Raw genomic sequence first — 14,043 nt, 5'->3', positions numbered from 1 at the left:
CCGGTTTAAAGTCAATTCCATTGTTGAATGTTGCAGCATAAGAAAAACTTTGTATTGAAATGGTTGCGTGTCTTATAAAGAACATTTTCGAAAGTCTCTGAGTGCTGGACATTTCAATTAAAATGAAACAAATACTAAACAGCGGGTTGAATGACACTGAACTTTAAGCCAAATCAATACCTATTGAGTAACGAACTGAACACAAACGTAACCATTAAGCAAAACTAACGCTTGTTGAATCCCGAGGTGAAGGAAACTTTAGAATTAAGCAAAATTACTGCATGCTGAAAGTTGAAGTGAATGGAACTTTAAAATCTAAGCAAAATCATTACATGTTGAATTCTGAATTTAATGGAACTTGAAAGATTGAATTAACAGAACTTTTTTTGGTACTTTACAAAGGAGAAAAAGAAAGGCACAGTGAATATCAAACTAACTGAAAGCTCCATATATTTTGAAGTTAATCCTATTACATGAAGAACAGAATTAAAGTTTATGGGCCAAGGAAATAAAGAAAGCAGCCAACAGGCCCACCTGTTTGCGATAATGAGATGAAAAACATGGCATAGGGGAACCCTGAGACTTCAGGAGCTACATTTATGTTGGCTTGAGCAGAGAGCTTCAAGATCCCTTTGTGTTTGAATTGTGTTTCCTGAAACTTGGGGAAGGGAACCCTGAGACTTGAGGAGCTACATTTGTTGTCTTGAGCATGGGGCCTCAAGACCCTTTTGTATTTGAACTGTGTTGCCTGAAACTTGGAGAAGGGAGCCCCGAGGATCGTTTAGAACTGTATAACCTTGAGTTTAAGAAAGGTAACCTGGAGACTTTTTAGTGGAACTGTTTTATACTTAGGGAAGGGAACTGAAAGGAAGCTGCGTGCTAGAAGAAGCTCAGCGCATTTTGTTGAACACTGTTTTCTTTTGATTGCTGACATCCCTACACATTGTTTAGCTCATGTTTTGCACACAGACAGATTCCTAAGTGGAACTCTTGGACTCAGACTTACCTTAGTTTCATCCAGGTAGGAAAATCCCACCTTAGCATAGGGCAAGTTAAGCCTTCTACCATCCTGACATTTATTTTAATAAAAGTTTGTTTTGAACGATGAATCTGTTGTCTGTGTCTTGCTTCATGATGCCTTCACAACATGCAACAGGGATAGTGTGATAGAAAACCCCCTGTCCATTCCCATCTTTTATTTTTCAGTAAACAACTTGCAAAACACTGGACTACACACTATATGGTGGACTATGAGTAGTATGTGAATCTAAAACAGACCCTCAAGCCACAGAAATTAACGTCTCCACCAAAGAAACCAAGGCTACAAATGTCTCAGGTCGGCTGCAACCCCCAAAAGGTAAGTATGGATTCTCAAAAAAGAAGCTGCTTTAATTAATGTGTACCTCCATTTGAAAAACCTGGTTGTGCACTTCTTTTTAAATGTATTAAACATTTAAATGCCCCACTTAGTACTCTATTGTTCTGCTTTTTTACACAGCCAAGCCAACAATCTCAAGTTCAAAGCAGAAAAAAAGGTTCACGTGCTACCTTGTTATTTTGAAAAAAGCATCTTTTACTTTTAAACGCATTTTCACAAGTTCAACACGGGCTCCAGAAGATCAGTCACAACAGAATGCATGTCTGACATGTGACAACCATAACGTGTTTTGGAAAGTAAGAGCTCAGATTTGACTTTGTATTACATACCATGGACTAGGCATGCTTGTTTTTTAATTAAAGAAAAAATGTTCAGTGCAGCGTGATATTTATGTTACAGGCAAAATTACTCTTTCTGTGGAAAATACTAAACTTGGAAAAACAATTAGCATATTTCAAGTGCAATGATCAAATCCATAGCTTAGATTGTGAACACACTTGCTGGCTTAAATTTCAGCCTTTCCAGACTTTGAGAAAACTCTCTATATTTAGCAACTGTTTATTTATGTAAAAAGTCAACCCTGCACAGAAGCCCAATATTAATTCGCAATTCCACAGGAATTTGAGGATGCAGAGGTATTTTCCAGTATGGTTTAACAGTATGCACATATTCTTAATTGATTGACATTCCATAAAATGCATTAAAAAAATCTTAATTTAAAACAAAAAAGCAATAGATAATACATTTCTCAAAGAGCATTTTTTATTTTGGTCACACATTCCAAATGTGTTTTCCCAGAAGTCTGATGCAATTAACAATTATCCAAGTTCTTCACGATTGTTGTATTTTCAGTAGGATTGTGGTCTCCATTGTGTTGAGGGTTTTTCAAAGTGCTTTTGATTGTCTCATCAGCAGAATCCTTTTCATTGTTATGATGATGGTCTCCATTGAAAAACCTCTCTTCTTCTTTGGGTGATTCCACTTTCGGTTTCGGCTGTGTAACTATAGGGTTGCAATTACTGTCCAACATCTGCAAACACAAAGTGAAATTATTCAATGATCCAGCTGCCACCCCAGTGTTTACAATGTTACACTCCTTCATGGTTAGTCAAACAGTGGTAGTATGTTTCTGTTTTTTTTTTTTAAACTTTTATTTTTGCAGGCAGAGGTTCACAAGGCACATACATCAAGGCAACACATGTGTATAACATAGTATTCTTGAGCAACACAGTAATCACAGTACAGCAGTCATAGCAATAGCATCAGGGCGAGCCTTAAGCAGAGGATATAAGGCCTCATGATGTGGGGGATGTCCCTTGTGAGGCAGGGGACAAGTCAGTTGTGGGTGTACTTTCACTTTGGTTGTTAAGATAGGTGTTAAATTCAACCCAAGTGTTCTTGGGGCGAGAGTCGGCGGGGAGCATGGTCAGGTATTTCTCCTCACAGTTTCGTGACCAGGTGAGCAAATTCAGCTATTTCTTAAAGGCCCGGAGGGGAGGATCTTTTCCAACTCTGGAGTATGCATTTCTTGGCTATCATACAGCTTATGTTTAAAAATTTAGCCAGACGTCTAGTGTCCTCCGTTCTCCAGGCCCCGAAAAGGACTGCTAAGGGATCAGGGTCGACCACCGTTTCAATAATCTCGGTGAGTGTATTTAGGATGCTTTCCCAAAATTCAGATAGTCAATTACAGGACCAAAACACATGTAGATGGTCAGCTCCCTCTGCTCCACAGCGAGGGCAGGGGTGCACCGTGGTGCGGGTGAACTTCGAAGTCCTGTGCAGGGTATAGTAAAGCCTATTTAGGAGTTTGTATTGCATGGCCCGGTGGCGGAAATTGAGAGAGACCTTTTGGGTGTGTAGGCACATTTCCTCCCAGACCCTGTCGGATATTTCTACGCCTAGTTCAGCTGCCCAATCGTCGCGTGCTCTGAGCGCTGGGATCGGGGTGATGTCTTGTAAGATCTTATATAATGAGGAGACGACGCCGCGGGCGCCGCCCGAGTTGGTGATATATGCGATCGCCGGATTATCAGGGGGCTCATCTGGAAATGAGGGCCATTTAGTGCGAAACGCAGCTCGGAGCCTATAGTATTGGAGGGTCTCTAGAGCGGATCTGGTGTGCCCCTGTTTCCATGTTTGGGGGTTAATGAACCTGCCTTCCGGATAGAAATCCGATAATGCCTGGTATCCCAATGCGCCCCAGTGACGGGCAAGAGCAGTGTCATGCGTGGGTTCCAGGCCCGGGAACGCCCATACCGGGAGCCATTTATAGTAAGGGAAGGAGTCGGATGTCAGACTCAACAGGCGTGCCCAGGCACGCAGGGTCGCACTGATTGGATTGATAGGGGAGTCAGATATATAGTGCTGATGCAGTATGAGGGACATTATGTTAGTGCCGGCGGCTGCCAGTCGTTCCAATTTAACATGTGGGCGAGCAGGAGAACCGGGGTACCAATGAGTGGCGTGTTGGGCCTGGGCCGCAGTCCAATACAGCATCAGGTCCGGAGCAGAAATCCTCCCTCGTTTGTATGGAAGCACCATATCAGTCCACTTCTTGCGTACCGCACCGGAGTGCCATAGGAACTGTGCACATAGTGCATGTAGTTTGGAGAAGTAGTCCACCCCAGGCCATACGGGTATGTTGTTGAAAGTATAGAGGAGCTTAGGCAGCAAAATCATTTTAATGAGGGAGAGACGACCTGTCATGGATAATGGGAGGGTGCGCCACCGTGAGAGCTTAGTTTCAACTATCCGTGCTACAGCTGAGTAATTATCGGCGAGCAAGGTGGATTTGGTTAGGGATATTTGCACACCCAAATATTTGACACCATCCGGAGACCAACGAAGGGGGTATTCGGTGGTGGGTTGTATGGTAGACTTAGTAAGAGGGAAGATCTCAGACTTCGAGTAGTTAATTGTGAACCCGGAGTGGGTGCCGATGCGGGTGATATCTCTTAGTATAGGGTCAAGATGGGCCGTGGGTTCCCTGATATACAGTAGGACATTGTCAGCGTATAGGGAAATGATTTCGGGATAATCAAACAGTCTTATTCCTTTGCGGGCATGGCGTGAACGGACATAATCCGCCATCGGCTCTATCGCCAGTGCAAAAAGGATCAGGGAGAAGGGGCAACCCTGTCGGGTACCCCTGAAAAGTGTGAAGAGGTCAGATGTCAGTGAGTTAGCTCTTACTCGTGCAACAGGGGAAGTGTATAATAATTTGATGAACCCAATCATGTTCGGGCCAACGCCCATTGTTTCAAGTACCAGCCACATATAGTTCCAGGAGACCATATCAAAGGCCTTTTCAGCGTCCAGAGTGACTGCTACAGCCTGGACGTCCTGGTCTATACAGGACATAACGTTGAACAACATTCTGATATTGTGGGAGGTGGACCTACCGGGGACGAAGCCTGCCTGGTCCTCGTGAACCAAGTCTGTCATGATGGGTAGAAAGCGGTTCGCTATGATCTTAGCAAAGATCTTTGTGTCGAGGTTCATAAGGGAAAGAGGTCTGTAAGACCCACATTCGTCGTCAGGTTTGCCAGGTTTGAGCAGCACCGTGATGACAGCTTCACGCATGGAAGGGGGAAGGACGGAGACGCGTAGTGCTTCGTCCCAGATCTCGAGCAACCTAGGGGCCAAAATAGCGATGTGCTCTTGGAAAAATTCAGTGGTAAGCCCGTCGGGGCCCGGTGCTTTACCTTTGGGTAGGTCTGAAATGGCCGTCACTATCTCGTCCAATGTAATCGGGGAGTCCAGTTGGTCCCGGGTATGAGGGGATATCTCAGTGGTGGGGATCTGGTCAAGGAGCTTGCGCATGTTTTGTTCGGTGTGTTCGGTAGGTTGGGAGTAGAGGGACCTATAAAATTTGGTAAATATGTCTAAGATACGTTGGTCCGCCCATTGTGGGTTGCCATGTTGATCTTTGATGGAGGTAATCTGCGTCTGACCAGATTCCCTTTTTACTAGTGTCGCTAGCGTTCTCCCGGGTCTGTCCCCCTCCCCATACTTCCTGGCGGCCTGTGGGCGGCTGAAGTATTGGACTTCGTTGGTAGTAAGTGTGTTATAAATCTGGAGTTCATCACTGATTTGGGCGAGTGTACCGGGGTCAGTAGCCGTGGGGCATTGCAGCTCTAGTTGTTTCAGTTTGGCTTCAGAGCGCCCAAGGGCGGCTCTTATTGCTTTCAGTACTCCAGCCTCTCGGGAGATAGACATTCTCCTAATATACACTTTAAAGGCGTCCCACCTCACCGCAGCTGATGTATCTTGAAGAGAGTTGCGCTCAAAGAAAGATTTGATGTCAGCCAATATGTCAGCCTTGAAGACAATGTCTTTGAGGGCCTCAGATTTAAAACGCCAGGTGCTGAACGTCGGGATGGGCATCCCCAGTTCCACCGAGACTGTAATTGGGGCATGGTCTGATAGTATGCGAGGTAGGATCCAGGAGCCCCCTACCCTGCCCATAATTTCCCTTGACACCAGGAACAGGTCTATCCTAGATGAGCTGTCATGCACAGACGAGTAATAGGTGTACTCCCGCCGCTGGGGGTGCAGTGTCCTCCAGACGTCGCAGATGTTCAGTATCTGTATATGGCTGTGTAACTGACGTCCAGCACTGGACAGAGCTCTGGTAGCAGTTCCAGTTCTGTCCCTGATAGTGTCCAGAATAAGGTTCAGATCTCCTCCCCATATAATTGGTACACCCACGAAGCCCAGCAGTATGGTGGCTACAGCGCCAAAGAATTCGGGAGAGTCTATGTTGGGGCAGTATGTGTTGACCAGAAGATATTCTTTATTAATCAGAGTGCAATGTAATATAACATAACGTCCTTCAGGATCTATGTAGCTTTTATGCAATATGAATTTTTTGATTTATGGATCATCGTGAGTACGCCCCTAGATTGGGAGGAGTAAGAGGTGAAGAATCTGGCGGGGCCCCATGGTGGGCTATGGTCCTTGGGATGTGACCATTGGAGTGTGTCTCCTGTAAAAATAGTACCCTACAGCTATGCCTATTAGCATAGGCCATGATTTTACGGGCCTCGGTGTGGTAACTTAAACCCCGGATGTTCCAGGACATTATGACGGTAGACATTTCATTGGTAAATATCTAATCGCACAACGCACGACTAAGTGAACATCCCATGTCCAGTGATAGTGTGGCCCAAGGAGTTGGGATTTAAAGTGCGCTTGCTGCCCATCAATACATGCGCCGTGAAACCTTGTGTGCCTTTTTGGAATAACACCCCATTCCCGCCCGCCACCCTCACCACCAACCCAAGATTAGTAGTGTGAACATCACCCTCCCCGAGCTGTACGCAGCTGAGCCGTCCCCAACTTGGCTCAGACTGTCCAAAAGCCCAACAGGGGCTAACCCACAACAAAGGTGTATCCAAGAACAATGCAATCGCAGTGGGGTGCGCCGTTGCCGTGCACTAGCACGCTTGGAACCAAAGACGAGCAGTGTTGGCGGTCATGTAATGTATGGTCCCGCCTGTCTAAGTGGGAAACCGGGACCAGCATATGCGTCGTAGCAATTCGGTTACAATACAAACAGTTACAACAGTCTCGTGGTGGATGCCCCCTCATCTCAAGTGGGAAATAAGGGCTGCCGCAGAGGCATCGGAGCATTGCGATTTAAGCAACAAGTGACAGTGATTATTAAAGGGCAGGCCAGATCAATAATGCATTGGCCCCATGGAGTGTATCTCTGAGATGACAAATGAAGTGTGCATACCAGAGCTATGTATCATGGTGAATACAGAGACGAGGTTAATAGGGGGTGCCAGCATTGCCTAGTAAGATTCCTGGATCTCGTGTAAGCAAAGCACCTAAAAGGCACGGGCCATGGTTTTGCATTGGTGGGATGAGTTGACACCACGCAGCCGTCAATTTAAGCATACTAAAGGCAAGGCAGCGTGTGCAGCCCGGGACATGTTACTGCAACGGGCAGATTATAGGGTCGGACCCCGGAGCCCAAGAGCACCCCCCAGGTCAGCCAAGGCCAAAGGCCGGGCGGTTGGTCAGCCCCTGAGTCCAGCAGAAAGGAGTGACCAGCACCCACGCTTCAGGAGCCAGACCACGACACAAATGCATGCAGTACCGTAACCACAACCTCATAGTAAACAGAACCATGTAGCCAATAGCATGTCACAAATCAGGGATCAGCAGATTCAGTAAGTTCCGTTGGGCCACACAGTGCGTGTTCAGATGCCGCCAGCGTGGCCGTCCCCCGGATTGTGAAGCGGTATTTGCATCTCGATGAATTTCACCGCCTCATCTGGGACGGTGAAAAAGTACAATTTGCCATTATGGGTGATCTTGAGCCGTGCGGGGAACAGGATGGCATATGGGACGTTGCGCTCCCTGAGCAGTTTCTTAACGCCGAGAAATTGACGTCTCTCCTGCTGCACCGCCACCGAGAAATCCGGGAAGATTCTAATGGTGTGGGCCTCCAGTCGTAGATCACCCTTCTCCCGTGACAGGCGGAGGATGAGGTCCCTGTCGCGGTAGTTGAGAATTTTGGCGATTATGGGCCCAGGGCTTTCGCCCGGTTTAGGTCGTGGTGATAGGGCCCGATGAGCTCGCTCCACCGTGAAGTATGGGGAGAGGGCCGGATTGTCAAGCAGGTCTTTAAGCAGTTTCTCCACAGCGTCTTCCATCCGCCCTTTGAGGGCGTTCTCGGGGACCCCGATGATGCGCAGGTTATTTCTGCGGGAACGAGATTCCAAATCATCGCATTTCGCCCTTACACTCTTCATGTCCCGTGACAAGGAGGCCACAGTGTCTTGGAGCGTGTGTATAGCATCTTCATTAGTGGAGATTCTATTTTCGGCCTCCGTGATTCTAGATCCCGCCTGATCTACACGAGTTTTAAGTGAGGCAACGTTTGCATTGATGTCGTCAAGCTTTTCGTGGAATGAGGCGAAGTTTTTGGCCATCGATTCCATTAGTGTGGTAAGATCTGGCGCCACAACCCCGGGAATAGTGTCATTATCGAGCTCCTCTTGTGGAGGCGACATGTGGGCCGCTTCAGCTCGAGGAATCGCCTTAGCGAACTTATCCATGGTACCCCCTTTTGGCAGTTCCTTTGGAGCGGCTTGACATTGTAGGAGTAGGAGTCTGGGTGCGGTGTGGTCGCACCGTGGGAGAAGATGGTGGTGTGCAGGAAGCGGGCCTCTGTGGAGTGGAGGGTCTGCAGCGGGTGTGACAGTGTCGGCAGATTGCACTAGGCGTAGTGAGGGCAACCAGCTACTGTGGGTCTGCAGCTAATCGACCATCCAGTTGGTCGAATTATGGAGGGGTCCCAATCTAGGGAATCTAGGGAACCCAGTCGCGCAGCCACCGGGGGGCCGGGGGGCCCTCGTTGACGTGAGCAGCTCCAATGGGTCACAGCCCCATAGGGACCGAAGTTGTTATTAGGCAGTCCGGGGGGGGGGGGGAGGGAGCAGCCGCAGCGGGGACAGGGCTGGCAGATGGACCCACCGCAAAGCTCCTCACCTGTAGGCCGCAATCCCAAGCGGGGAGAACTCAGCAGGGGGCCCCAGAGTTCCAGCAGTGGGCAGAGGACCCAGGACAGGAGCGCCGCCGCGCACCCCCAGCGGCTCAGCAGAGGCGGAGTGCCCGCACGTAGTAGCGGGATGAACTCCCGCCGTAGAGCGCCGTGCGCGGGCCCCCGCAGGCGGTCAGAGCGGGATCCTCGCCACAGGTCCACGGAGCAAGGGAGGTACAGTGCAGGCCACCGCCAATCGGCATAGGACCGGAACACCCCACCGCCAGGGCGAGCAGCAGCCGCGCGCCACAAGCGAGGGACGGGGATCTCCGGCAGCCCGGGTCCAGTCGGGAAGGCTGCGCGTGTGGAGCGGCCCAGTTTCCGGGGAAAGTGTTGGTTCTGGAGGCGCCAGGTCCGGGGCAGCAGACGGAAACTCCAGAGGCTGGCACACAGCCGGCTCGCAGCGGTCACAGCGGCACCCCGCAGGCCCAGAGTCGGCCTCAACGAGGCACAGCGTAGTAGTCAGTTGGGGGCCTTGGGGGGTCCAATTCGCTCCAAGATCAGGCGTGCAGGTAGCCAAGGCAGTCAGCAACGCAGGGGGCCAGATGAAAATGAAGGATTATGGCAAGAACCGCAGATGTAGCCGGATAATCAGCGGCTAGGCACGGAGCTTCAGAGCTAAGCAGCCATTTTGTAGGCTACTCAACAGCGCCCCCAGTATGTTTCTGTTTTTTGAAGGAGAAATGGAACATGTCTTCAGAGATAAGCATTTATAACTGTTTTAGAATATTCTCTAGTCTAATCCCAAGTTCCTCTACATTCACAATATGTGGAAATTGATACCCATCTGGTGGTGTAAAGAACATAGTAGGTACTACACAAACCACTCTTAAAAAAAGATGCTGTTGCTTTACATTTTTAAAAAGTGACTAACTTCCTTACCGTTAGATGTACTTCGAGTGCCAGGCTCTGCCCATTCATGTAAATCAACAGATAGATGTAAGGGACAGCTTTGAAATATCCTTGGCCCATGCTTAGGGCCAAGGTTCAGAGACACACTGCATGTTCTGTGGTTGATGTGGAAATGTAAAAGTTACCTGCCTGTAATTAAGCTCTCCAAAATGGACCTCTTCATCATATTAATTGCAACCTTTACATTTATCTTTGCAGACCAAAAGAACTGTCACATGACTTTTATGACTATTTGAATAAAATGAAAACAAATTTCTCTTGAAAAAGAAAAATCCAGGAAGAGACTGATACCTCTACTATGGGTTGTAGTCAACATAGACCCTCCTATTTGTCTCAATGCAACCTATATGGTTGGAGAAGAGTGTCCTAGCGGGTTGCAATGAAACATTTACCCATCCTCAATGGGGAATGTCCTCTTGGATTTTTCTATCTGTCTCTTGTTAAAGTACCAACCTTTATTATCATATGTGCTACTCATGGGAGGTTTCCCATTCCAGATAAAAACGAAGAGTTCCCTTTGTAGCTTTACATATCCACACTTGGTATTGGCACTAGGATCTCTTGAAAGATGCACAGGTAAAAAGAGTATATTCTCCCAAGTGACAAGATTCTTAACCACTCCAATCTACCTAAATCATTTTGATGTCCATGAGAAGTAGAGGAATATTATGTGTATTAAAGCTTGGGGTTCTTGGCAAATTAATTCCCAAATATTCCAGCTTATCCTTTTCCTATCTGAATTCGCATAGGTCACCAATCTCAGCCTTAGCCCCATTGGATACAACTGGGAAGCATTACTCACCATAATCGTATTTCTGATGCTTGTATCTGCTTAGATTCACATGCTATGCATAGGCCGACATCTAGTGGAAGCTGCAGAGTATTAGTTATTGTTTTCGAAACTCGAAAAGTGACGTCATCAGGGCATGCTAGTAATAATATCCCTAATGTGACGTATACTCTACCCATGGTCCTTCACGTGTCGAGATCCCTCAGATTGTTTCGTTTCTGACATGAGGTTGCATGAAGTGTAGTATGAGCACAGGTGTAGTAAATTATAAGTTACTAACCGTAGTGACTAACATACTCTTAGTCCATAATCCCCTTTCCTCCATACAGTATGGGCGTCCCTTCCAAGGGACGGGAGACAGAACCTTTTTCACCAGAAAAAAACCTTCTTCCCCTTTAAATTTAGAGGCGCGCGGGGCGTGGCCCAGGGAGCATTTGCTGCCCTGACTCTGCCCTCCAGCGCCACACCACAGTCCCCATTGACGTGTCGATAATAGATTTAACATTGCCTAATGATACCAGTATTATTAGGGGGGATGTTGGTGGGACGTATGGAGGAAAGGGAATTATGGACTAAGAGTATGTTAGTGAGTAACTTATAATTACGTCCAATCCCCTTTCCGCCATACTGTAAGGGCGATTACAATTGATTGTAGCCCCAGGGTGGAGAGGAGACCCTCCTTAAGCAAATAGGTTCCTGAGAACCGCCTGTCCGAAAGACGCATCAGATCTAGAGCCGGCATCCAAACAGTAATGCTTGCAGAAAGCCGAGGGAGAGGCCCGAGTGGCCGCCCTGCTTATGACATGCCAAGGGACATGACGCTGGAATGCGATGGCCGTTGCCTTGGCCCAGACTGTGTGGGCATGCATGTTGGCCGGGAGCGGCTTGTGCTGGCCCTCATACGATTCTTTGATAGCAGAGACCATCCAGCGGGATATGGAGGCCTTAAAGGCCTGATAGCCTGGCCTCGAGCCTCCGAAAGTGACAAACAGGAAGTCCGACCTGCGGAAGCCCTTGGTCCTGTCCAAGTAGAATTTTAGGGCCGCCTGACATTCAGGCAGTGCAGCACTCTTTGTGCTTCATCCTTGGGATCGGGATAGAACGTAGGAAGGACTATTTCTTTGTTCAAGTGAAATGCAGATGGAAACCTGGGCAGAAATGCCGGGTGCGTCCGCATGATTACCTTGTCCTTGTGAAAGGTCGTATATGGTTCAGAGGTGACCAGTGCCTGGATTTTGCTGACCCTGCGAGCCGAGGTAAGACAGACTAGTAAGGCCGTCTTGATGGTGACCAGCCTAATGTCCACGGACGTCATTGGCTCGAATGGTTTGTGCGTCAGGGCACCCAAGACTACGTTAAGGTCCCACACAGGATTTCTTGATGGGCGGGGAGAGCCTAGCTAGACCAGTCAGATGTTTCTTGACAATAGGGTTGGAGGAGGAAAAAATGCCTTCCTCTGAGTTCCTGTAAGCCCCAATGGCTGCAAGGTATGTACGGCAGGTGTCCACCTGTACACCCGAATGAGCGAGGTGCGCCGAAAAGGAGAGCACGTCATCCAAATTGCAGGCCAAGGGGACAATTCCCTTGGAGCCTGCCCAGTGGTAGAATCTGGTCCATTTGCTTTTGTACTGGGCACTGCTGGCTTTGCTCTTGGCGCCCTGTATGATCTCCAGATTGGCCTGTGAGAGGCTAAGGTGCTGAGGCGTTACTTGCTCAGGTACCATGCTGTGAGGGCTAGTTTTCCTGGCGCGGGGTGGATGATTCTGCCCCCCTGCTGTGGCAGAAGATGTGCTGGGTCCGTCGGGAGGTGTATGGAGGGCACCTCTGAGAAGCTGAGAAGCTCCGAAAACCATAGCCTGGCCAGCCACCCTGGAGCAATCAGAATGATGAGGAGTCAGTGAGACTCCTTGAGCTTGCAAATTACACTGTGGATCAGGGGAGTGGGCGGAAAGGCGTAGGCCTTCATGCCGGTCCACTGGAGGTGAAATGCATCGCCCAGAGAGCTGGGGCCCTGACCCTGCCAGGATGCAAACTGGGGACACTTCTTGTTGTGCCAGGTGGCAAAGAGATCCACTTGGGGTGACCCCACCTGTTGAAGATTTCCTGAATACCGAGTATGGAGAAATAACCCAGAATGAGACTGCACTCAATATTCCAAAGTGATTTAATATATTACACAAAGTGCCCTTCCTGATGACACGTGTTTCGGTCTCCCTTGAGACCTTTCTCAAATCAGGGCTTATTTTTCTTCTAGTGCCCCTATTATGTTAGCAGAACTTGTCCGCTCTTCAATATTCGGGTTTGATCCCTAGTACCAGATGTTCTGCATTCAATCACGTGATTCTTGTGTCTCGAGGGGATGCTGAATAACGAGGTTGTTTAGCTGCCACTCGTAATTGTCCGCTCCCAGCCTGCTGAGCCTGTCCGCCTCCAGGTTGGATTCTCCTGGGAGGTGGACTGCCGAGAGGTAAATGTCATTTTCCAGGGCAGATTCCCACATGCTGATCGCCAGCCTACAGAGGGAAGGGAATCTGGTGCCTCCCTGCTTGATGACGTAGTACATGCTGGTCAAGTTGTCTGTCTGGATGAGGACAACCTTTCCCTTGAGAAGTGGTACCAATGCTCTGAGCGCTAACCAGATGGCGTTCAGCTCCAGCCAATTGATGTGGTATTCCTGCTCCTGTCGAGACCAGGTGCTGTGGACCGAGAGATCGTCCAGGATGGCTCCACAGCCCTCGAGCGAGGAGTCTGTGGTGATGGTGGCTTGCGGAGAGGGCGGCCGAATGGACTTGCCTGTCTGTAGGTTGCAGTCCATGGACCACCAAGTTAGGTCCGGGTGTAGAGATGGAGGCATGTTGATCATCTCGGATTGCGAGCCCCGCTCCTGATTCCATGAGGCAGCGAAGTGCAGCTGTATGCTTCTCATGCTTAGTCTCGTGTGCGGCACGGCTAACAGGACCGCCTCCAGTAGACCCATGAGATATGGGTACCACCATGCCGAGGTCACCTGTCGGCTGAGGAAGTGGGCGGTGGCCCTCTTGATGGCCGAGATTTTGTCTTCCAATGGGAAAACCCGCTCAGAGCACATGTCCCAAATGAGTCCCAGAATTTCAGAGTCTGCGTAGGGAGCAGCTGTGACTTCTTGAGGTTCAGCGAGAAGCCCAGGTTGTGCATGTTAGGCAGAATCCTGTGCAGTGCCCTTAGGGACCACTACACACAATTAAGACTACAAGAGGTTACACAAGTTTTACCTTTGGAACAAGCATGTACTACTATGTAAAAGTGGTAGCAGGAGCGGAGGAGCCAAAATTATCTCAAGAGTATATGAGCAGTAGCATAGATTACACAAAGGGACCACAATTACTGTGACTCAAGCAAACACTGACTCAAGGTTTCACGTAAAAA

The 14,043-nt window shown here is 48.6% G+C and overlaps 1 protein-coding gene across 1 annotated transcript in view; it reads right to left on the bottom strand.

Annotated features, from left to right (window-relative positions):
- Positions 1 to 2,054: 2,054 nt before the first annotated feature.
- The window catches only part of HSPH1 (heat shock protein family H (Hsp110) member 1), a 2,244,846-nt gene continuing 2,232,857 nt past the window's right edge, over positions 2,055 to 14,043 (bottom strand). The window contains exon 18 of the mRNA XM_069639955.1: positions 2,055 to 2,408. Coding sequence (XP_069496056.1) covers positions 2,190 to 2,408 — 219 coding nt within the window. The 3' untranslated portion in view covers positions 2,055 to 2,189. The remainder of the gene's footprint in view (positions 2,409 to 14,043) is intronic.

Source organism: Ambystoma mexicanum, chromosome 7q (genome assembly GCF_040938575.1).
Source record: "Ambystoma mexicanum isolate Mex_15411 chromosome 7q, UKY_AmexF1_1, whole genome shotgun sequence".
NCBI classification, from domain to species: domain Eukaryota; kingdom Metazoa; phylum Chordata; class Amphibia; order Caudata; family Ambystomatidae; genus Ambystoma; species Ambystoma mexicanum.
Note: the sequence above shows the minus strand (reverse complement) of the source record. Positions and strands in the feature narration are given on the sequence as shown.